Genomic DNA, 23880 nt, shown 5'->3' on the forward strand with positions numbered 1-23880 from the left:
AGGCCCTACGTCTTTGGACATGCCTGGGACATTAGGACATATCCCTGGTGGTTCAATACCTGCTGGACCCCCGAGCGCCAGAGCAGACAAACTCATCCAAAGATGCCTGGCAGATTACGAATGGTGTCTCCATCTAGAGGTAGTGTAAATTCTCTTCTAGCAGTAGTTAGAGCCTTGGTTAGATCTGTTCGCCACCGCCGAGAACGAGCAATGTCAGCAGTTCTGTGTGCCGGAGTTTCCAAGGTGTCTCTTGCTCAGCGATACTTTTTGTCTTGAGTGGAGCTCTAGCCTCCAGTACCCCTTTCCACCAATACCTCTCCTGCGCAGAGTTCTCAGGAACATCAGGTGCGACTGGGCCCAAGTCATCAATATGCTCCAGAATGGGCTCCGCAAGCTTGGAGCAGTGGCAGTTGACACTTTCGACCTTCCGTCCGAAGTCTGCAATGTTATCTTGGCAGCCAGACAACCCTCCATCAAGACTGTCCATGCCTGCCATTGGGTCAAATTTGTGGCATGGGGTGCAGAGACATAGGTTGACACTCTTTCTGCTCCCCTCTCTCAGGTCCTTCTCTGTATGATTTTTCTTAACCAGCAGGACTCTGCTTTGGTCACCTTAAAGGGCTGTCTTTCTTCCATGTCAGCCTTTCTGCGGTTGCCAGATCAGCCATCCCTTTTCAAATCCACTGTTGTAAGTAGATTCTTGAAGGGTTTGCAAAACATTTCCACCTTCACCCTTCATCATTCCTCAGTGGGACCCTAATCATGTCCTAACTTTTCTGATGTGCACTCCCTTTGAGCCATTCCACAACTGTCCTCTCAGTCTCCTTACCATCAAAATTGACTTCCTGGTAGCAATTGTTTCTGCTCAGTGGGTAAGTAAGCTTCAGACCTTGTCATCAAAGCCCCCATACAGGAACATCTACATAGACAAGCTGGTTCTATACACTAGAGCTTCCTTTCTACTGAAAGTCATCACTCCTTTTCATGTAGGCCAGTCTATCACCCTGCCTACAGTTTATGTTCTGCCACATCCCTCCAAGTAAAAGAAGCAGCTTCTCCTTCTGGACCCAAAAAAGAGCCTAGTCATTCTACTGTGTCTGCATGAAAGAACTCGGAGTGGAAAGACCAGCTCTTTGTGCTGTATGACAGAGTGAAGAAAGGATGGGCAGTGCAGAAGAGGACCATCTCCTGATTGAGCATGCTCGACATTAAGATCTGCTATGCATTGGCAAAGAAGCAACACTGTGAGGGTGTGTGTGCTCATTCCACCGGAGCTAAGGATGCGACCACAGCGTCAGCATGCGGAGAACTAGTCCTAGATATCTGCTAGGCAGCAACCTGAACTTCTCTACACATGTTTACGTAGCATTATTGCCTGGACAGTCAGGTCCGCCGGGACGGGCAGTTTGCACGCTTAGGCCTGCAGGACTTTCTAATGTGAAACAGTATCGCAGACCCACCTCTGGGGAGGTATTGCTTGTGTATCTATTATAAAATAAGGAATCTGATGTTAGAAGTCTCTATGAGATGAACAAGGTATTTATCTTCTGTAACTCCATATCTGGTCACATATTCCTTACTGACCCACCCGTCCTCGCCACTCTGCAAACAGATTTCTAGGGACAGGGCTGTTCCCGTTTCAGGGCCCTAGTTTTCCACACCAGTGATCAGCGTTCTTCGTGGCTCCTCGCTCCATGCGTGGAAAGTCATGAAAAGAAACTGACATCAGTGCGCTGGGGTAGTGCCTATTTAGGCACTGTGTATGTCACTTCTGGAATGTACAACATAGACAATGCCACCTACAGGGTGGCAGGGGTACTGCTCACAAAAGAGTTCCGGATCCAGTCTGACGCCCTTGGATAATTCTATGGTAAGGAAGCTGTGGCTAGGTAAGGAACGTGGGGGCATATTATCAAGGGGGTTTATCTCCGCTTTTTTGGCTTTAAAAGCCAAGAAAGCGGAGATAAAATTATCTCCCTATTACCAAGCTGTCGCTAACACCAGTTAGTGACAGCTAAAAGGAGATAGCGACCATCTTGGGCCCCGCTTTGCATGTCAGTGATATTTATCACTAATGACATGCAAAGTGGGCGTGCCAAGATGTTAGAGACTGGAAACAGTCCCTAACATCGCTATCTCCTATTACCAACTTTTGGAGATATTCGCGCTAAGCGTGAATATCTCCAAAAGCTAACACCTGCCCTGAGCAGTTCTTAGCCATGTTATCCAATGGGAGGTGGATAACATGGCTAAGAGCATTTGCTCGATAATGCATGAATATCGCTGACTTTTCAGCGATATTCACGCATTGCGGCCGTTTTTTATCGCATTTGCGATAAACCTTGCTAATAGCAAGGTTTATCTGCGATAAAAATCGCCGATGTGCGGCGATAATTTTTGTCTCTAAACAAGTTAGAGACAAAAATTATCGCTAGTTGTTGGTAATATGCCCCGTGTTCTTTAGGACTAATAGAAGGGCAGCTGTAAGGAGTAGCATGGATTTTTAGCATTCAGGAATAGGTAGCATTCAGGGGTAGTAATGCGATATTAGGGTTAAGGGAACAGTAGTGTTAAAGGATAGTAAGCGAGTTAGTTTAGGGTTCACAGAAAGATAGCATTAGATTGTAGTAAGAAGATTTTAGCGATCCGGGAAGTGTAGTGGTAAGCACCTGTAGCATTTTTAGGGTTCAGGGAAGTGCAGTGCTAACGGGTAGTAAGAGGTTTTTGAGGTTCAGAAAAAGGTAGCATTGAGGGGTACTATGGGGTTTTTAGGCTACAGGGAAGGGTAGCATTATGGATCAGGAGTTTGTAGGGTTCCGTGAATGGTACTGTTAAGGGGCAGCATGCAGTTTTTAGGATTCAAGGAAAGGTCATTTAAATTGACAGTAAATTATAGATGTCAATTATTTGATTATATCAAATTATTGGATTGAGAGTAAATTAAATATAATGTAAACAATGTAATTTTTAAAAATTAAATAATAAATTAAAAGGAATAATTTTAAAAAGTTGCTCTATTCCATACATTTTTAATTAAGAAATTAGTTAGAAAAAACACCCTTTTCTCAACAAGTGTCCTGTTAAGGTCTTTTTAAATGTAATGATGGAAAAGGAAGGAGGAGGTGACAGGAACTTAAATGCAGCAACGCATTCTTCCTGGATGCTCTCCTCCCGTCTGTGCTGTTGCCAGAGAGAAAGAATTGCTATAATTATCTAACTATCTAGGAGTCATATAGCAGTGCAGAAGCATCTGTTTGACCCCTCTTAATTCCCCTCCGGAGACTGCATTCTAATACTACAGTGAAGATCCGGAATGGCCTCAGAGTGAGTGCACCCCCTCTATAGTTTCAACCGAGGTCATCCGGCAGGGAAGCATCTTAGCTTGAAGTTGTCCTATCAGACAATGGGGGTACTGATGCACTACCAGGATTAATGGAATAGCTGAGTTATCGTACCATTAAACCTGAGGCAAGCCCAGCTGCGGAGCCACGGAGGTTAACAGACTCAAGCTGCATAGCCACAGAGGTTAACAGACTCAACCTGCCTGACTATAAGATGGCAGCCAAGATACATTCCCTTTCCGATCCTGCCTTCCTAGCCATCTCATCTCAGCCCGTCTCTGGACTCAAAACCTTCGGTCACTTCCTGATCTTCACTCTAATCCAGCGGAGCCCGAATCCACTTGGCCGATTCCCGGTGGAGCTGCACCGACAGCTATTGGGGAGATTGGCACTGGCACACAGTTATGGCCGTCACCTACCCAGCCGGACTTCGGACATTTGTCTCATCGTTTTCTCCGCTCCTGTCACCTTCATGTGGACTCCATGATCTCCTTGGTTTTTTTGGGTCCTGATTTTCGTGTCCTTTATTAACTCCTGTCTTGAATATGCTATCATTCTGTAATTAATGTGAAACTTTTGTAACTAATCTGGCGGAGCTCGAATCCACTTGGCCGATTCCCAGTGGAGCTGCACCGACAGCTATAGGGGAGATTGTCATTGGCACACCACTATGGCCGTCACCTACCCAGCCGGACTACGGACATTTGTCACATTGTTTTCTCCACTCCTTCATGTGGACTCCCAGATCTCCTTAGTCATTTTGATTCCTGATTTTCTTGTTCTTTATTAACTACTGTCTTGAATATGCTATCATTCTGTAATTAATGTGACGTTTTTGTAAATTGTAACACGCTGCTTCCTTATGGAAAGCACTCTGATACCTTCGGGTCTAGCCAGTGCTATATAAAACTCATCAAATAAATAAAAAATAAAAATTGCATCCGTTTTGATTTCTGATTTACATAAATGGTTTAGGGGCCCTCTTACTGCAAGAGAAGTTTGATTTTCCGAGAATGGGCAATCGGCCTATCCCCCTTCTCCTTTATGCAGACAATGCAGTTATCTCAGCTAGAACAGCAAACAGTCTGCAAAAAGCTCTGGAAGCCTTTGTTAAATTTATGAACTTGTTGGATTTGAAAATAAAGCATCATAAATCCTACGTAATGGTATGTGGACCAAAAAGAACTTAGTCCAAGGCTTTCTACATCCAGGGGAATCTGGCAGTTAAGGTATCTAACTTCTGTTATTTGGGTCTTCTTTTTAACTCACAGCTAAATTGGGACCCACTGTTAATCTTAAAGGCTCAACTAACCAATAGAGCTATTGAATCAATCTTCCGATTTGCAGTAAAATTAGGTCCTAGACCTGTAAAAGAAATTATAGCTATTTTTAATGCTGTGTCTTTACATTGTTTTATATGGGGCTGTGGTAAGGTCGTGGGATTAACTGCAGACATTGCTAAGTTAGCAATAGTTAGTATATGCTTGGCAGCCATTTTGCCGCTTATGCACGCATTACTATATGGCTTTAATATCGTGGATAGACTGCTAGTGCATTTTCGCATGAGAACTGCCTGCCTTTCACACATGTAGCTGTACACGGTGCTCCTCGTCTGCACAGTGTGTTCAAGGTCGAAAAACAATGTATGCTGTTGATTCACTTTGGTCAGTCCCACGCCCATAGACACAACTTAGAACACTTCTACACTACTGAAAATCGGGTGCTTTTATTATGGCATTGCATCCATGAAAAGGCACTTGGAGAGATTTATTCCAACGAAGAAGAGCTGTGCTTGTCCTGAGATGTAATTCCTTGCATCTAAACGTGGAGGTATGGGTTCCCGCTGACAAAGCCCAGAGGTCTTCTATAATTATAATAAACTAGCTTAGAGCACGGCGAGGGTGGTAAGGCGCTTTAGTCCTGTTTGCACTGTCATTATAATATGGTTTCCCCTTTTGTGCTTTATAGAATTGTAACCATGCTGATTATATTGTTCTTATGCATTTTGCTGCTAGTATTGGCTCGTGAACTGCATTATTGAGCACGTTAGTTAAAATAAACATTTTAAACTATACCACGTCTCGGGTTTACTCATGTTGTGGACAAGTATGAGTGTTTGAACGAAAGAGTGTTCTTCTTGCCGCGATTCCTGAGAGGGACTGAGTGACATGTTCTAGGATGTCTAATCATTGGTACCTTTACTGTAGTACGGAGACGAATGAGACACTATAGCTAGTCGGATTAGGTTTCTGGGCACCGAGTGTATGTGCTGAATCCCTGCAACAGGTTGGAAGTGTGGGGTTATTTTGGCAGCTTCAGATTTAAAATCTTAGAAAATTATTTTCTTCAGAAACTTTTCATGGTACCTTAAGGAACTTCAACCTTTTTTGTCATTCAGAGGCGGGCCTACAATTTTTAGAGTACTGTGTGGGTTTGGCTGTGTTACTTCTATGGATAAAGGTGTAGAACTCACCAGAATGAGGATTCTCTGGATAATGCTGACGGTATTCCCTGGCTTTATATGTACAATGCAGTTTTAGGCAGCAGGGCCTCAGTGGGCTTTTTGAAGAACCAAATCAAATATCACATGCAGCGAAAGCCTTAGTTAAGACTGCCTACTATGAATAGGCCCAGGACAAGTGCATACGCAAACATTCTGCAAACTTGGAACACACATGATTTTTTAATGGGAAGAGAAATGCTATCTTAGTTTCATAGAAAATAGTCAAAACAGATTTTATTTGACAAGGATACGCTTGAGTACTGTATACTCTTTAGTGGCATCTCCAGTCCAAGGGGGGTGGCAAGATAACCTTCCACAACGCCCGTGTAATGGTACATTGAGTCAAATCACTTCATAAATCAGTGAGGAGAACGTCCTTGTTTTCACTCTTAATCTTTTAACTCACATCTTGGAGGCTATAGATTTTTAACCAACTTGGAAGCCCAAGAAGTTTGCATATCTGCAATAAATTAGGAAGTGATATGTTCAATAGCTCTCTTTGTGATGCTTTCAACTGTGTTCCCAGCCATTGTATGATGTCAGTTGATGCTGCTGTAATTGACCCTCTGAATGTTTTTTAATGATGCTTGTTTTATTACTGTAAGCCCATTTATTTTATGCTGTAATTGTATGCTGTCATAATTGAATGTTTTTATTGATATCCATAATATTATTGTATTTTTTTTATGCTGTTTTCTTTGATATCTGTATTATTATTGTAATCTTTCATGGCTTTTCAAGCCGAATAAAGATTTATTGAACGAACAACCTAAAGGTGAAGCTCTGATGTAGTTCAATAGCTAAACTTGTTAAATCGCTCACACAACTTGATGAACAAATTATTACAGCACTTGGTTTGTAAGCACTTTTTCTGTGGAAGCATGCAGAAAATCAAAACACGTTCTCCTGTCCACCATTATGTGGGCAGAGCCAAAGCCCCTTTCCTGAAAACTCTGTTTTTAGATTGATCAGATAAGATCTTGTGACAATAGCACTGTCAAGCCAGGCCTAAAATGGAGGCAGTACCTTATTCCCTCCACCAGTGTTCTGTGGGCTTGTTTGAGGACATAATCCTTAAAAGGAACACGGAGTATGACTGTTGTTTTATGTGTGATATTCAACACCATCTTTGTTGGGCAAGTGGGGATCTTTTTTTCAGCATCTGAGCTTTAAGGAAGATGCTTGACAAGAGGATGCATTTAATCCAGAAAATGAGAATTCCAATACAAATGGCAAGAACTACATGCATGCACCAGAAAATAAATACCTTTACTCCAATTGCTTTTCTTGGTTCGATTACTGTCGTCCCGGAAAAGGGTGCAATAATTTTTGCAACTGATATGCAAATCTGCAAGAAGACAAATGTATTGGGTGCGATAAATAGCACTCAATTAAGATTAGTGTATTCAGAATTGGGCATAACATGCAGGTGTTGCTGTGCGCCACACTAAAATGTGCATGTCCTTTTATTTATCTGGCATTTTTCTCTCAGTAAATTTCAGCAGGTTTTACCTGCCGAAATTACTGGATGCTTACTGCATGTGGGAAATTGGGTTACTGGTTTAGGGAGTCAAACTCTACTCAAGGAGCACCCACTGTATTTGTCAGGGTGAAACACAGGCAACCCCCAAATTAACCAGTGCGTAACCTTCTGGTAGCTGCGATGGGAGGTCCTGCATTGGGGTCCATTGCAGAAGTTTTGATGCAGAGCTGAGAGGAGATGCTTCACACTGCATTGGTTCTGCTCAAGCGACAACAGCTGGACTGGCAGAGCACCTTCCGGGTCCAGGACTATGGTGGCACCACTTGGGGGGCAAGACTCACAGCAGGCAGAGTCCATCTGCTAGGTGCAGGGTGGTTGAAGCCTTTTCTGTCCCTGAGGCTCTGATCAGGATGCCAGCCAACTAGCTCTTGGAGTCATTCTGGTGGTCCTGGGTTCAAGATGCAAGTCTAATCCTTCTCACCCAGGGAGCAGGGCAGCAGAGTAGCAGTCCTTCTTGCAGCAGAGCAGCACATCTTTCCGTCTGTTTTCCACAGATCCAGAGGTGTACTGAATAGTTGAGTCTGAAAGTCCAATATTTATACTTGGAGCAGGCTTTGAAATAGAAGATTCTGAGGTTTCCATGCTAGAGGTGTTTGGAATTCCTGCTTCCCTGCCCCAGCTTGCCCTGGGGCATAATAGACTAGTGTGATATCCTTTGTGAGTGTGATATCCTTTTTGAGTCTTTGTGATGTGTGAGTGTGGTAGGTGACAGCTCTACCCCCTATCAAGGCAGAAGTGGCCCATCCTGCCAACATCTATTCCCACTTTGTGTGTGAGTAATACTCGAACACCTAGTCATGTGACCCTGAATACAGGCTGGAGCACTGAATGGTTAGGACAAGTAAATGCCAACTTTCACATGCAGGGATGAACCACTATTAAATTAAAAACACTTGCATTATTCCCAAGGTGAAATCCTTCAATCAACACTTTTTCATAAGATCAAGTAATTTAATTGTCTGAATTTCTTTTGATTTTTCTTAACTAAATATTACTTAAAGACATTTCTAAAACACCTTTTCATAATAATTGAACCACATATATGTATGAGGCACATTTCTGCAGCATTTTGTTGCTGTACAATACGTTTCCAAAGCAACTTTTTTTAACATAATATTTTCAAACCAAAATAGTCATGAAAAACATTCAACATCTTAAAATATATATCCAACATGAACAAAGATTTAAATATCCATGTTACATCTATACCAATAAAATGATTTAATTGGTGATGAGGTTTCTATTCCTATTCTCCTTTAGGAGCTCTTTTTTTCAAGTCCAACTATAGGGGTTATCTAGCACACTTTATTAGAGTAGCCAACCAATTTCTTATTTTCAGGATGGCCTACATAGAGTTGTCTCACTGTTTACTAATAACTCCCCATAAATTGTTCATCAACGTCGAACATCACATTTCTTTTAGGTTTCTGATCAGGACCTGACTAGTTGTTTCTTAAGTGGTTGGTTCTGTAAAGTAAAAATAAAATAAATGTTGAATTCTTACCATTCTATCTATAAATGGACTTTAGTCTCTGTTCACATGAATTAAAAGTACTTTTTACCTTAAGCTTCCTGGCAGACCTTTTATTTGCCGTATTTAACAAGTATTTCAAAATGTGACATTTTCAGAATTGTAACTTAAGGTCTGACTCTTCTATTGAGAAGGGTTTTAAATTATATTTCTTTAGACATCAAACTCAATGTTCGCATCTGCTCCCAATTGAAAGTTTTCACTTATTAAATGTAATAAGGTAAGCCAGTGTTATCCTATGAGAGAGATAGAGTTTTTCATTACCAGTAAATGTAAAACTTAAAAGTACATGTCCAACTTTTTGAATACATTCACCCTGCCCTATCGGCTGTTTTGGCCTACTGTACAGGTGACATATATGTATTAAAAGGGTAGGTTTAGGCCTGGCAAAAGGTTTATTTTGCCAGGTCGAAATGGCGGTGTAAAACTGCACCCACAAGCTGCAATGGCAGGCCTGAGAAATGTAAAATGCCACTTAAGTGGGTGGCACAGTTAGTGCTGCGGTCCCACTAGTAGCATTTAATTTACAGGCCCTAGATACCTGTAGTACCACTTCACTGGGGACTTATAAGTAAGTTAAATGTGCCAATTGAGTGTAAGCCGCTTTCACCAGCTTTTAGGGAGTTAGCACATGCCCTATAGCACTTGCTAGCAGTGGTAAAGTAGTAGAGTCCTAATGCCAACAAAAACGAGATCAGCACAAATGGAAGAGCAAGGCAATACATTTGAGAGAAAACCAACCTAAGGCTGACAGGTCTAACACAACATTATTCTTAATTGAGATATATATAGGAATAGTTCTACGAGTGCTTGGAGGAGATGTTGTGTAATAGGACACTGTCAGAACCGTCGCAAGAGTGCATGGAGGCACTGAGACCCCCATCGATTAAATTTGGGGGTTATCCAAATCTCTGGGCAAGGTCATTAGACCAACCCTGCGGGCAGCGATTTGCTGAGGAAACATGTCTTGCGGTTTGGGTGAGGGGTAAAGGACTGATCTAATAAGGTATCAAATTGAGGAGCTGAAGATCTAAGGGGGAGACAGCCCATTCAGGGCAGAGGAATACCAGTAATGTTTCCGCTTGTGAGGACATTCCCATTCAGGGCAAAATTGGAGAATACACCTAAGATGGCGCCCGCAACAACACAGTGGAAGAAAGAACTTTCCCCTATCCAGATAGGAAATGACATGGTGATGAAACACTTGGAAAGAGACACTGCAGGAAACCTGCTTTGTATTTGGATGAGCATTGATAAAGGCAATCTCCGAAACGTGTCTGCTCTTTGAAATAAATCATTAATCCTGAAACCCCTTGAGTGCTGATACTTTCTTTTGGAAGTCAGAGCGTATATATATAAATATATAAATATATATATATATATATATATATATATATATATATATATATATATATATATATATATAATATATATATATATATATATATATATATAAATAATCGGGGCCCAGATGTTAGGGAACTAAATACTTTTGCACCCTCCCAGGAGCAATAAAAAAAACACACACAACACTGCAGTTTGCTCAGGAGCAAGTGAAATGTATTTCTCTGAATGCATGCATTCTTAATGGCAAGGAAGGAGTTAGTTGAGTCATTTCACACAATGGTGCTCTCAGTACGCTCCTTCCCTGCGTGGCTGGTTTGTGGGCCATGTATACAAACAGTATGACAACTTTAGTAGAACTAGAAAAAGACACCATGCCAAATATGGTTGTATGTCACTACAACGCGGGCTATTACCACACGTGCCATTACAACGCTGTTTTACTTTTTTAATCTGAATTAGTAAGACTTTTGGCCATTTGATGGCCTAAAAAGTTATATGGACTCACTCCTTGAGGAAGTTCCCGATGTGGGGAGAGATGTCTAGTTTACTTTTTCAATCTGAATTAGTTAGACTTTTGGCCATTTGATGGCTTAAAAAGATGTTGGAACGTTGTGTGCAGCTGTTTTGTTTGTAACTTGTCTTATATTGAAAGATACTTGCTACTTTTTTCTTGTGACTTATACTCTTATACCCTTATCAGACTTCTAAGTGCTTATTGATGTGGCTGGATACTTGAAGTAGTGTTAATAATGAAAGTCTCTCATTCATTTAATTTGCTGATGAAGCACCTATCTATCGTTGACGATGGTGGAAGCTCAAGACTGCCATTCATTTAGCGCTGATAGGCTATTTGTGGAGACACATATCTTGGTATTTACTATTTATGAATTCTGGGTTAAAGACACTCATTCATTGTTGCCTGGTTATTGATAGAAGCTCACATGTGAACTGCTTTATTGTTGGTAGGTTGGTGGTGGGAGCGCCCTTTGAGATGAATGGACAGCAAAGAACAGGAGATATCTTCAAATGTTCAGTCGGCAATGAAACAACAAGTGATTGCGTCAAACTTAACATTGGTAAGTATACAATATGCTTTTTTTCGGCACATTTTTCCAGTGCGTTTAGCCCTATTGCTACCTGCTCTGTAAGTAACTTTATATGTCCCCTTATTTCCTCCTATCAGATCTTCACTTGCCCCTTACTTATGGTGCACCATACCCAAATTTACTATACATGTTTGAGAGTTATATTAAGATTGTGTCCTAATTCTACTTATATTTGTTGTGCTTGCAATTTCGTTATCATTTCTAGAGCTTTAGCTCACAGGCTCAGATTTATTAAAGCGCAGTGACGCAAAGCCATGCAAAGTCTCGCAAAGGTATTACGTTTGAGCACTAAAGTTATCTTCACTGAAAATGTGCTCTTTCCTCAGTGCATATACCACTTTGCACTGCTTTATGCCCTTTTGCATTAAGGGAGTGTTGCTGCGCTGTAATATTGGCAGATCAGCGCAAACACATATAGTTGTGAGCTACACAGACCTGGCTTTGCCTCAAAAAGTAACACCTGTTGAAGCAGTAGGGTGAGTAAACACCACATACAGTGAGATAAGGCCCCTCAGTTGTGGAACACCCTTCCTTTGGCCCTACGGTCCTCTGCTAATCTGTTTCACTTTAGGAAAAGCCTGAAGACTTGGATTTTTAACCTTTAGTACCTCTGTTGTTTTTTTCTCAGTTGTTCGCTGTATGGTGTTATGTTTTTTATTTTGAGCTGCCTCGATAAAGCGCCGGGACACTCCTCTGGAGTAGCCGTGCGCTATAAAATAAATGTATAACATAACATAACAGAACATAAGGGCGGGTGGGTAAACACCACAGACAGCATGAGGATGGCAGGTGGGTAGGTAAACACCACAGACAGAGGGAGAAAAAGAAACACCATAGAGAGCCAGTGGGAGGGATGGTCTATTGTGTTTCTCCACCCACTCGCCCACCTCCCTCTTGCTGTTGTGTTTCCCCACCTACCTACCCTCGTTTCACTGTCCGTATTTCCCCACCCACAAACCCTCTTCTCACTCTCTGTTATGTTTTCCACCCAACCGGAACTCCTACCACAGTTTATTGTGTTTCCCCACCCACTCAGACTCCTATCGCTGCAAGATGCGTTTAACCTCCCTCTGTCTGTTGTGTATCCCCACCCGGCTTAATACCGCTGTTTGTTTTGTTTCCCCACCCAAACGCCCTCTTCCCGCGCTCAGTTATGCTTTTGCTCCCACCTGACCTCCTCCCATGTCTGTTGTGTTTACCCACCCACTCTCCTTCCACTATCTGTTGTGTTTTCCCACCCTTCACTATCCTCCTGCTGCCTGCTGTGTTTTCCCACTCACCCGCCCTCTTCTCGTTGCCTGTTGTCTTTATCCCTCCCTCCCTCCCTCTTCTTGTTGCCAGTTGTATTTCCCCAGCCACCCACCCTCTTCCTGCAGCCTGATGTGTTTCCCCAGCCACCCGCCCTCCTTCTGCTGTGTGTTGTGTTTCATCCACCCACTGTTCGTTGTATTTCGTCCCCCTGCTCTTCATTGTGTTACAACCTCCCACCTTCCATTGTGTTTCATCCATCCACATGCACTCCTTCCAGTGTTCGATAAGTTTACCCTTCCACTGTCTGATGTGTTTACCGACCCACCCACCATCCTTCCACTGTTGTTTGTGGTAATCCAGCCCTCCTTTCACTATCCAATGTTCGCCCTCACCCACCCACCCTCAACCCGCTGTAAAAAGTTCCCCGACCCACACGCCTTCTGCCAATTTATGTATTCCCACCCATCCATCCTTCTTCCGCTTTCTGATGTACCCTTAACCACCCGTCCTCCTTCTGCTGTCTGATGTACCCCCGCCCACCAGCCCTCCTTCAGCTGTCTGATGTGTTTCCCCACCAACTCGCTCTCCTTCAGCTGTCTGATGTGTTACGCCACCCATCAGCCTCCTTCCATCGTCCAATGTGTTTCCCCACCCACCCGCCTTCCTTCTGCTGTCCTAGTTATTTCCCCATACACCTGCTTCCCTTCCGCTGTTTGATTTGTTTCCCCACCCACCTGCACTCCTTCCCCTGCAGGATATTTTTTTCCACCCGCCCTCCCTCTGCTATCCGAGGTGTTTCTCCACCCACCCGCCCTCCCTCCGCTATCGGATGTGTTTCCCACCCACCTGCCCTCCACTGTCCATGGTCTTTGAAGATGAGGTTCTTTCAAGACAGACCCCTTTACAGTATGGTGTCCCCCAGGGATCTTCCTTAAGCCCCACCATGTTCAACATCTACAGGCGGCCCCTTGCGGACATTGTGCTTCCCTGGGGGGTCCAGCTGGTTACTTATGCTGACGATATCCAGCTGGTGGTGTCCCTTTGCCAGCATGATATGAATGATAAGAATCTTAAAACCTGTCTGGGTAACGTAGTTAAGTGGATGGATTCTTCCTTCCTCAAACTTAATGGTTCTAAGACCGAAGTCATGGTATTAGGACATGCTGCTCCCCCCAACCTAGATCCGTGGTGGCCAAGCTGACTACCCGCTCCCCCCTCTACCAAAGAAACAAATTAAGAGTCTGGGTGTTTGGCTGGACTCCAATCTTAGGGCCCGATTACGATTGCGGTGAATCCGCATCCTCCGGGCCGGCGGAAGCCACCGCCGGCCCGGAGGATGCGGATTCACCGCGGCGGACACAGAAAAGACCCCCTGCCAGATTAGGATGGCTGGGGAGTCATTTTTCCGTCTGCCGCTTTTCCGCCGCGAGACCGCGTCGGAAAAGCTCTCATATGGTGGCGGTGTCTATCAGACACCGCCAGCCATATTAGGGTTTGCATTTTGTTATGCCTTTCCGCGGCAGCAATGCCTCCCGAAAAGGCATACAGTCTTTTCTTTCGGGGCCCATTGCGGGCCCCAGGGTGAAGGGGGGGTGGGGGTGCACGTGGGGAGTACCTATGGTACCCCCCTGCATTTGCATGCACGAAGCGGCAGGCACTGCGCGGTTCCTGCCGCTTAGTGCATGCAAATGCACTGCTTGCATTTTTAACATTGCGGCGGTGCTGCTTCAAGCAGCACCGCCGCAATGTTAAACATACAGGATGTGACCGCCAGGGTGGCGGTCACATTCTAATTTGCACGGAGGGACCGCGGCTGCCCCTGCGGACGGTCCCTCCTCCTCTGGGATGGCGGACGGACGCAGGTCCGTCCGCCATCCTAATAGGGCCCTTAGTTTCTCTGTACAACCGCGCAAAGTGGCTGCTACTTGCTATGGCCTGATTAGATTGTTGAGGAAGATCTTGCCACTTCTTCCCTTTGACGCCAGACGTCTGCTGGTGCAAGCCCTTATTTTATTGCGACTTGATTACTCTAATGCGATCTATCTGGGCGCTCCACAGGGGACTATTAAGATCTTACAAGTTGTCCAGAATTGTGCTGCGCGACTTCTACTGAATGTTCCGAGGTGCACCTCAGCTAAGTCAGCGGTCTGTCAGTTGCACTGGCTCCCAGTGCAACAAAGAATCTGGTTTAAAGCCATGTGCACTGTACACGAATCCATCACTGGCAACGGACCCTCGTGATCCTGCCTATGATTCAACTTCATCAGGTCTCTCGGACACTCAGATCCAACATTAAAAAGTTTTTGTCAGTCCCTAGGATTTGTCGGGCACGTATGGGTGGTCTAAGATTCAAGCTTCATGCGGCGAAACTGTGGAACCGACTCCCCGACTCCATCCGTCTTGAACCCAATTATCTCCACTTCAGGAAATTGCTGAAGATCTTTCTTTTCCCATGAGTGGCGGTGAAACTCTAGCTGCCCTAAATGCGCTGGGATGCCTCAGGATAGCCATGCGCAATATAAATGTGTATTCATTCATTCATTCACTGTCGGATGTGTTTTCCCACTCACATACCCTCCTTCCCCTCTCTGATGTGTTTACTCACACACCCTCCCTCTTTCTGTTGTCCAATGTGTTTTCCCAGTTCTGCTGTCTGATGTACACCTGCCCTTCTTCCACTGTCTGATGCATTCCCCCACTCACCTGCCCTCTGTCCACTCTCCAATGTGTTTCCCCATCCACTCACCCTCTTTCTGCTGTCCAATGTGTTTCCCCATCCACCCACCCTCCTTCCACTGCTCAATGTCTTTACCCACTCACCCGTCCTCCTTCCACTGTCTGATGTGTTTTCCCACCCACGTCTTTCCGCTGTCCAGTGTGTTTCCCCACCCACCTGCCCTTCTTCGACTGTCCGATGTGTTTCCCCACCCACCTGCCCTTCTTTCCGCTGTCTGATGGGTTTCCCTACCCACCAGCCCTCCTTCCACTGTCCGATGTGCTTTCCTACCCACCCGCCCTCTTTCCGCTGTCTGTTGTGTTTTTCCGCCCGCCCACCCTTCTTCCCCTGTATGTGTTTCCCCACCCACCTGCCCACCTTCCACTGTCTGTGTTTCCCCACCCACCCGCCCTCTTTCCGCTGACTGATGTGTTTTTCCACCCACCCCCCTCCTTTCGCTATCTGATGTTTCTCCTCCCACCCTTCCTCCTCCTGCTGTCTGGTGTGCTTTCCCACCGGGTTTAAATAAATTACCTTTGGGACAGTTTAGTTGCATACCATAACAATGTCACACCACATAACACATTCAACTATCACCGAGTCAATGGCAGAGTAGCCCAAAAATCCAATATGAAAATCCTTATTTATTTGATTTAAAAACGTTCTTCTTTCTTTTGATTTTTATAATGATCACTTAAAATATCAAAATACAATATCCACATAAATTCACAATATAAAATCACATATATAACAAAAAGTGCAGATCAATAAGCACAAAATTTAAAAAAATCCTAAACAGCAGATCAATATTTAATCTTTTTTGTTATCCTTTTCATATGTTGCACAATAGATCCATATGATTAACAAAACAACTTTTATAGCACGTAGTCCAAGAAGTGACGCGTTTCGGAGGTATCTTCAGGTCCAACCGCCTTCTTCAGGCTTTACTATTAATCTCGCCCAGCACTTTTGTCTATATGGAAATATATAGAATGATCAAGTTGTTATCAGCGTGGTGTATTGATATAATTACAAAACCACTCAATTTATTCACATTACATCTCAATCTTTAGAAAAAACATATTGAACTAATGGCTCTGTACAGTGATTATCAAACAACACAAAACCCATACACATTCACTCTCAACAAGATAATTGTCTTTATAAGAATCCTTCATTTATACTAATTGATTGTGCCAACAGGACAGTTATTCCATAGAGGCTCAGGGCTAAAAACTTAGCTCTCTGCAGATAATATTATACACTTTGTCCAGTACATATTAGTAAATATTGTCTCTCTCTTCTATAATCCTAATTAAATGAATGGAGACATAGTACCCACCAAAATTTAGACAGATTGGCTTTCTTCACAGGAAATATTCTTCACCTGACGCAGTTTTTCAGAAGTGTATAGCTACTGAAAATATAGAGGGGACAAGTCTCCACTCTAATACGATCTATAAAGACAAAGCCATCATAAGCTAATTACAAATCCATTTGTGAATAGCTAATAATTTTCAAGAAAACTAGAAGAAGTTTTTTCTAGTACATACTGGGTGTAGTGAAAATGTATTAATATCACGGTATGTTCATGGACTCCACTATTGCACTTAATTCTTACGTGGGGAAGCATCCATTGCTGACAAATGAAAAATCAATCTATCAACCCCCCGCCAGTGGTATTCTGAAAATAAGCAATATAACACCCAATGAATTTATCAATATATCGAATATCCCACACATAAGGTGTCATCAATTATGTCAAAATAAAGAAACAACATTTTTCCATTTACCTTGATAATATAATCACACACTATTTTTTCTGTTAGGTCGAATCAGCTTAAGTGCATATAAATGTATTTGAATATTATTGATGCAAACATAGGGCCTCATTAGGATCGCGGACGGACTTGCGTCCATCCGCGACCCCAGAGGATGAGGGAACGTCAGCATGGGCTGCGGCGTTCCCTCATTTGCGATTAGGATGTGACCGTCACCCTGGCGGTCACATCCTGGATATTTAACATTTACATACACAAAGCGGCAGGCACCGCGCGGTGCCTGACGCTTTGTGCAAGTAAATGCTGGGGGGTACCATAGGTTCCCCCATGTGCACCCCCCACCCGCCAACACCCTGGGGGCCCGCAACGGGCCCCCAAAATCAAAAATACACATGCTTTTCCACGGCGGAAAAACCGCAGCGGAAAAGCATGTTTACAAATGCTTCCTAATTTGGCTGGCGGTGTCTGATAGACACTGCCAGCCAAATGAGAGCTTTTCCGCCCCGGTTGTAATCCGACCGCGGCGGAATAGCAGGGGACAGTAACCAAGACCCACCAGCCATCGTAATGTGGCGGTGGGTCTTTGGTGAGTCCGCAGAGGATTTTCCGCCTCCTCCGGGCCGGAGGTGGCTTCCCCCGGCCCCGAGGAGGCGGAAAATCCTCCATCATAATGAGGCCCTAAGTTTTTTCAGCAGGGATCAATGTATTTGGCCCAGGTATCCATACTTAAAAAACATAAATCACAGTTTTTAGTCTCAGCTTAATTACTGACAATTTTTAACGTCTACTATTTTGTAAGTTTAGAAACCTAGCGGTTTAGGCTAATCTCTAACAGTTCTGAAAACGATATGCTAATAGCATATCAGTACTTGATTCGTTTATAATTCTTCAAACCCTGAATTAACAAAGTGATTAGCTGCTAAGGCTCACCCCATCCCTGGCAATATAACTAAAATGCCACGTTGGCCACTATTCACAGAGAAAACTTAAAATTAACGCAAACATAATCTTCCGTCTATTGAGAAACCAGTATGCCTCCATAAAAACCGAGAAATACTTGAAATAGGTAAGTGACCCACCCACCCTCCTCCCGCTCTCTAGTGTGTTCCCCCACCCACCCGCTGTCTGTTGGCTTTCCCCACCCACCCGCCTGTAGTGTCCTGCGAGACACGTTCTAGTGTCTCGACAGGCACTGGTCTAGGAGCCACTCCCCTTATGGGAGTGGACACACTACACCCCACACCCATCCACCACCGGCGTCACGAGTGACGTGAGCTGGCTAATAAAGAGGCCCGGGTGCACGTGCTCGGGGCCAGTTGAGTAACCAGAACTACTGTGTCAGAGTCAATTATTCCGTAGTATGTGGGCCGAGGGCCCACGACTCGACAATGGCGACGAGGCGGGTCTGACCTCGTGTGCCCGCCGATAGGTGCTTCGTTATTCCTCATGGGAAGGAAATTACAACCGGATGTGAGATCCCCACTGCCATGAGGTTCAAGTCAAACACCTTCACAGAGGGGCGCCTGATGACTGGCTGCCTCCCACCCCCTTGGCTCTGTTGGACAAGAGAGGACCCGCAGCCATCCAATGCTGTGGTAAGCGAAAGCCCCACCACGTGACCAGGGAGGGTACAATGAGCCTACTCCCGGGCTCAGGCTGACGCTGCGGCAGGGGATGATTAACAACAAGGGGTGGTGATGGACAGAGTTTCTGAATTAAGCAGAATACTCTCACCCAGTAAAGAGATCAGGGCTAAATCCAACACCGTTTTTTAGCTCACTGCACCATCCCAGCTCAGAACCTGGCTATATGCAAATTAGTCTGTTCCTGTCCCAGTGCATGATGGGAACAGGGCAAACCAAACTACCAAGCCAATTATTACACTGGGAAGGAAACAAGCTTCCGGGGACCGGTTTTCCGGCATTTCAGCCGTCGTCGGCCCAGCTTGCTTGAATCCTGATGGTGCAATGAGCAAGGGACTCACATCTGAGTATACCCTTCCACGCTTAGGGTGGACAAAATATTTAACAACAAGGGGTGGTGATGGACAGAGTTTCTGAATTAAGCAGAATACTCTCACCCAGTCAAGAGATCAGGGCTAGATCCAACACCGTTTTTTAGCTCACTGCACCATCCCAGCTCAGAACCTGGCTATATTCAAATTAGTCTGTTCCTGTCCCAGTGCATGATGGGAACAGGGCAAACCAAACTACCAAGCCAATTCTTACACTGGTAAGGAAACAAGCTTCCGGGGACCGGTTTGTGACATTTCAGCCGTCGTCGGCCCGGCTTGCTTGAATCCTGATGGTGCAATGAGCAAGGGACTCACATCTGAGTATACCCTTCCACGCTTAGGGTGGACAAAATATTTAGCAACAGGGGCAGGGGATGAGGCAGCGACCCCCAACGACAGCCCCTGTTTCTGTCCTGAGCACAAGGGCAGCCGATGCGACGGCTGGCGGCGGTCACATCGCAACCCAGCGACAGGCTGAATGGTTAAGCTCCCGTGATTCGGCTCCGGAGGCACCCACGCACGGGGGATGAGTGGGCCACCGTGCAGCAACCCAGCAGAGTGCCCACCAGAAAAGCCCGAAGCAGGAGAGTGTCGAGCACCACAAAGGCCTGAGAGCAGCTGCAACGCGAGAGGTAGGGCAATAATCGCCCCAACGTGAACGGTGCACCGCCACACAGAACTGTCACATATGCGCCGGGGAAGAAGCAAAAGCGTAAGGACCCGCGCCGAGAACCAGTCAACGCCCCGTTACCTGGTTGGGTGCCTGGAACTCGTCTCACCCGCAGTTTGCTGCTCCACACAGAAGTGCCATCCTAGACGCGCTGTTTTCCAGGTTCCGGCCCCAAGCTGCAACTGGCCTGCGGGGAAAGTCCCCGATAGTACTCCAGCCTCCTACACACAGAGACGGCCCGCAAACGCAGAGGCCTGCCCGCAGAACTCCAACATCACGCTCACAAATGGTGATCGGAAAGACGGTCTTGGCGCCACCTGGCGGTCGCATGTGAACATCGCAGCGCCTCACAAAAGCAGCCACGCCAACAAGAATCAGTCACAGCAAGGAGATCACTGATCAAGCAACAGCTCAAGGTAGACTACCCCCTGCCAAAAGTGCAAGAAAAGACTGGGGCAGAAAGTGACCCATCAGCGGCGGCCCAACGCCTCCACATGGGAGAAGAGCGTCATATGCCCCTGGCTGTCAACAAGCACCACCGCAAAGACGAAGAGCAGGCACGACCGGTGCCAGAAGAGGGCGCCCTAGCAATGAGAAGCACGCAGTCCGAGGTACGTGCCGCACGCACCCAGAAGCGCGCCAGCACAGGTGCACGCCCAGGAGAAAATGAATCTCCCCAAGAGAAAGGAAGCACTGCTGAAACCAGCAAGGAGGTCCCACACATCTCCACAGCAGCCATGGAACCCAGACTGGGCCAAAACACAGCACAGTGTCCTCCCTCACACTGCCTCAAACAGGAGTCGTCAGCGACCAAAGACAGAGGTGAGGAGAGTCGTACACCACAAGTGGCCAGTCGCCACCACAGCTCACCACTGCCCGTGGAAGTCATTCCCTGGAGAGGGAACACCCGGAGCAGGAGCGTCGAGAAGCTGCCTGAAGAAAGAGCACCCAGTATGCCAGTATGAGTGGCTGCATGCTTTGCAGCCGAGAAGAGTGCCGGAATATTCGCCTGAATGGTCTTGAGACCATTGAAGTTAATAGGCCCGTTGGCCTTGTTCGAACATGGGGCATGTCACTGCCCAAGAAGAAGAAGAAGAGTAGAAAATTTAGCCACACAGAAGAACTGGACAGGTGCGTCAAAGACAACAAGAGGAGAAGCCCAAGGACTCGTAGCAACACACCCAAGAACACCTCCAAAGACACCAAGGTGGATGGACGGCCCTGGCGACAGCACTAAGGAGAACCACACGACAGCGGCAGCAAGTGAGAACCGAGTCTCATCCCACCACTTCCCCAGGTGAGAGTCAATCGGCGTCCCGGGGCACAGGCTCAAGGGAGAACCAAGAGTAAGCCACAGCAAACGCAAACTGAGTCTCATCCCAACGCCTCTCCAGGTGAGCGTCAATCGGCGTCCCCGGATACAGCCTCAAGGGAGAACCATGAGTAAGCCGCAGGGAGCGCAGACCGAGTATCATCCCAAAGTTTCCCCAGGTGAGCGTCAACCGGCGTCCCTGGGTACAGCCTTAAGGGAGAGCCGAACACAAGCCACAGCAAACGCAATCCATGTATCACCCCAACGCGCTGCCAGATGATCGTCCACCCCAGAGTGTCAGCAGTCTAAGTCAAACGGCATCCCTGCTCCTGACTGCAGATGCCATGGGTGAAGTTTGGTATTGAGTGGTTTTCCTCACACCGCCTCCAGACGGAGTCATCAGTGATCCCAAGCCAGGCAACAGAGGATCCACACACTACGTGTCACGCCGTCACAGAAACTCAACCTCACCAAGGCGGAGGCACAGGGCTATCAAATCCCTGCTGACATCCAACTCTCCCAGCACGTCACCACCACCTGTCATCCTGAGTCACCACCTGGCTGGCAACTGCCATCACGCCAGCCATCACCACATGCGTCAAACACCACTCCCAGAGTATAGATGGACTGGAGTCACACGCTGTTGCCACACCAGCCGAGAAAAGAGACCAGAGGCTACTTGTGAACCGCGCACACCCCTGAACCGCGGTAGTGAGAGCAAGCATCGGCCAAGACACTTCCACCCTAGAGGGTTGTGCGTGCGACCAAGCAAAGGCTCCTAGGTGACCCTGCAGCTGCCCCAGTCAGCACACAAGTGGTCCCAGGGTAGCCTTCCTGCAGTCTCGCAGCAACCCCAGCAATGGGCCTCTCCAGACGTGAGAGTGAAAAGAGATTTTGCCCCGCCGACGGGTCATCGGTTGCAGCCAAAAGGGTCCACAGAGACAAGTGACCAGGCAACACCTCCCTGAACAATTACCATGAACTCCGTCCATGCTCATGACGCATCCCCTTTGAAAGAACTGTTTTGAATTCACCACAGACCATCACCTACATCAAAAAGGGAAATCATGCAAGACATGCCATTCCAATTGAACTGTCGCCATGCAGTGGACGTCTCCGAGCCAGTGGTCGTGTCCTGAACCAGTCAGGTTAAACTACGAGCACCAACCAAGAAAGTCTTGCTGCAGGCACAGTCATCAACCTACGTCTGGTGTCTTCCTGCCACCTGTCTCAGAAGACTGATGGACCCTGTGGTGTTTTAGTTAATAGTTTTCTCCCTACAGGTTGGACTACTATTTTGTTTGTTCTTTAATAAAGGTGGAAAGGAATGTAGTGTCCTGCGAGACACGTTCTAGTGTCTCGACAGGGAATGGTCTAGGTGGCACTCCCCTTATGGGAGTGGACACACTGCACCCCACACCCATCCACCACTGGCGTCACGAGTGACGTGAGCCGGCTAATAAAGAGGCCCGGGTGCACGTGCTCGAGGCCAGTTGAGTAACCAGAACTACTGTGTCAGAGTCAGTTATTCCGTAGTATGTGGGCCGAGGGCCCACGACTCGACACCGCCATCACTCCACTGCCTGATGTGTTTCCCCACCTGCCATCCCTCTGCTGTGTTTCCCCACCTACCTGCCCTCCTTCCGCTGTCCGGTGTGTTTCTCCACCCATCTGCCCTCCTGTCACGGGCCTGTGTCCACCCGCCCTCCTTCCGCTGTCTGTTGTGTGTCTCACTCTCCACCTATCTGTCCTCCTTTCGCTGTCCGTTGTGATTCCCCAAGAGGGAAGGTCAGTGGCACATTTATCAATAGCCATCAACAGTCTTGCTTTCCTCTCCCAGGCTCACTCGACAATATCCTTAGCTAGGGATCAGTTGCTGCTTGCATGGCTCACGGATAGCATGTTACCTGGAGGCAAGCTTCCGCTAGTGCAGCAGGTGCAGTGCCACCGGGGACCAGACGCCTGAAGGGTCTGCTGAACCCTGATTATTGCTATATTTAACCATTCGAACAGCAGCCTAAGGCGGACCCATTTCTTTCCTTGCACTAGGGTCTATGACACACTGGTGATGCTACCTCTTGTGGTGTGTTTGGGTGGGTGGACTGGCGCGGTCCTTGTACTGATCCTATGCAGGAAGTGGTCCATGTCTTCCCTGATGAACATAGGGGTGTGGTTACTTGTGAGCCATGTCTTTTCCTTAAATCAATAACACGAGTTATCCATTCTTCTTCGTTCCCCATTCTTCTTCGTTCCCCTTCCTATGAGATTCTCTGCACCGGCGGCTGCATTGTTGGGACTGACACTAGGGGGCAGATCTACGAGAAAGTGCCGCAGTGTGGCACAGAAAGTCATTTGGCTGCGCCACGCTGTGGCACTTTCAAAGCACAGGTATGCGACATATTTACAAGAATATGTTGTATTCCTGTGCTGGCGCACAAGCAGCTGTCAATCGCCAGCGCAGGCACCCTTGCACCATGGTGCCAGAATGGCTGCGCCATGGGGCTATTGTTTTTGTGCAGGAAGGGGCACCTTCCTGCACAAAAACAATCACTAAAGGCTTTTTCCTCTTTCGATGCGTGCTGTAGAATGCAGCACGCATTGAAAGAGGAAAAAACGAGGAGAAATGAAACATTTCTCCTCGTTGCGCCTCCCTACGCCACCTCTAGGGTGGCATAACGTTCAGACGCATCTCCAGATTTACGATTTCTCGTAAATCTGGAGATGTGTCTTGTTCCATGGGTGTTGCGAGGGAACACCCACAGCAA

General features: G+C 46.4%; 1 protein-coding gene across 4 annotated transcripts in view; it reads left to right on the forward strand.

The window, feature by feature from the left end:
• Window positions 1-23880, forward strand: part of ITGA11 (integrin subunit alpha 11) — a 592938-nt gene that overhangs the window by 152534 nt on the left and 416524 nt on the right. For all 4 annotated transcript variants that reach the window (XM_086957973.1, XM_086957974.1, XM_086957976.1 and 1 more), the window contains one exon: window positions 11232-11341. In XM_086957973.1, the coding sequence (XP_086814099.1) occupies window positions 11232-11341 (110 nt within the window). The remainder of the gene's footprint in view (window positions 1-11231; window positions 11342-23880) is intronic.

This window comes from Lissotriton vulgaris, chromosome 2_1 (assembly GCF_964263255.1).
Source record: "Lissotriton vulgaris chromosome 2_1, aLisVul1.2, whole genome shotgun sequence".
Lineage (NCBI taxonomy): Eukaryota > Metazoa > Chordata > Amphibia > Caudata > Salamandridae > Lissotriton > Lissotriton vulgaris.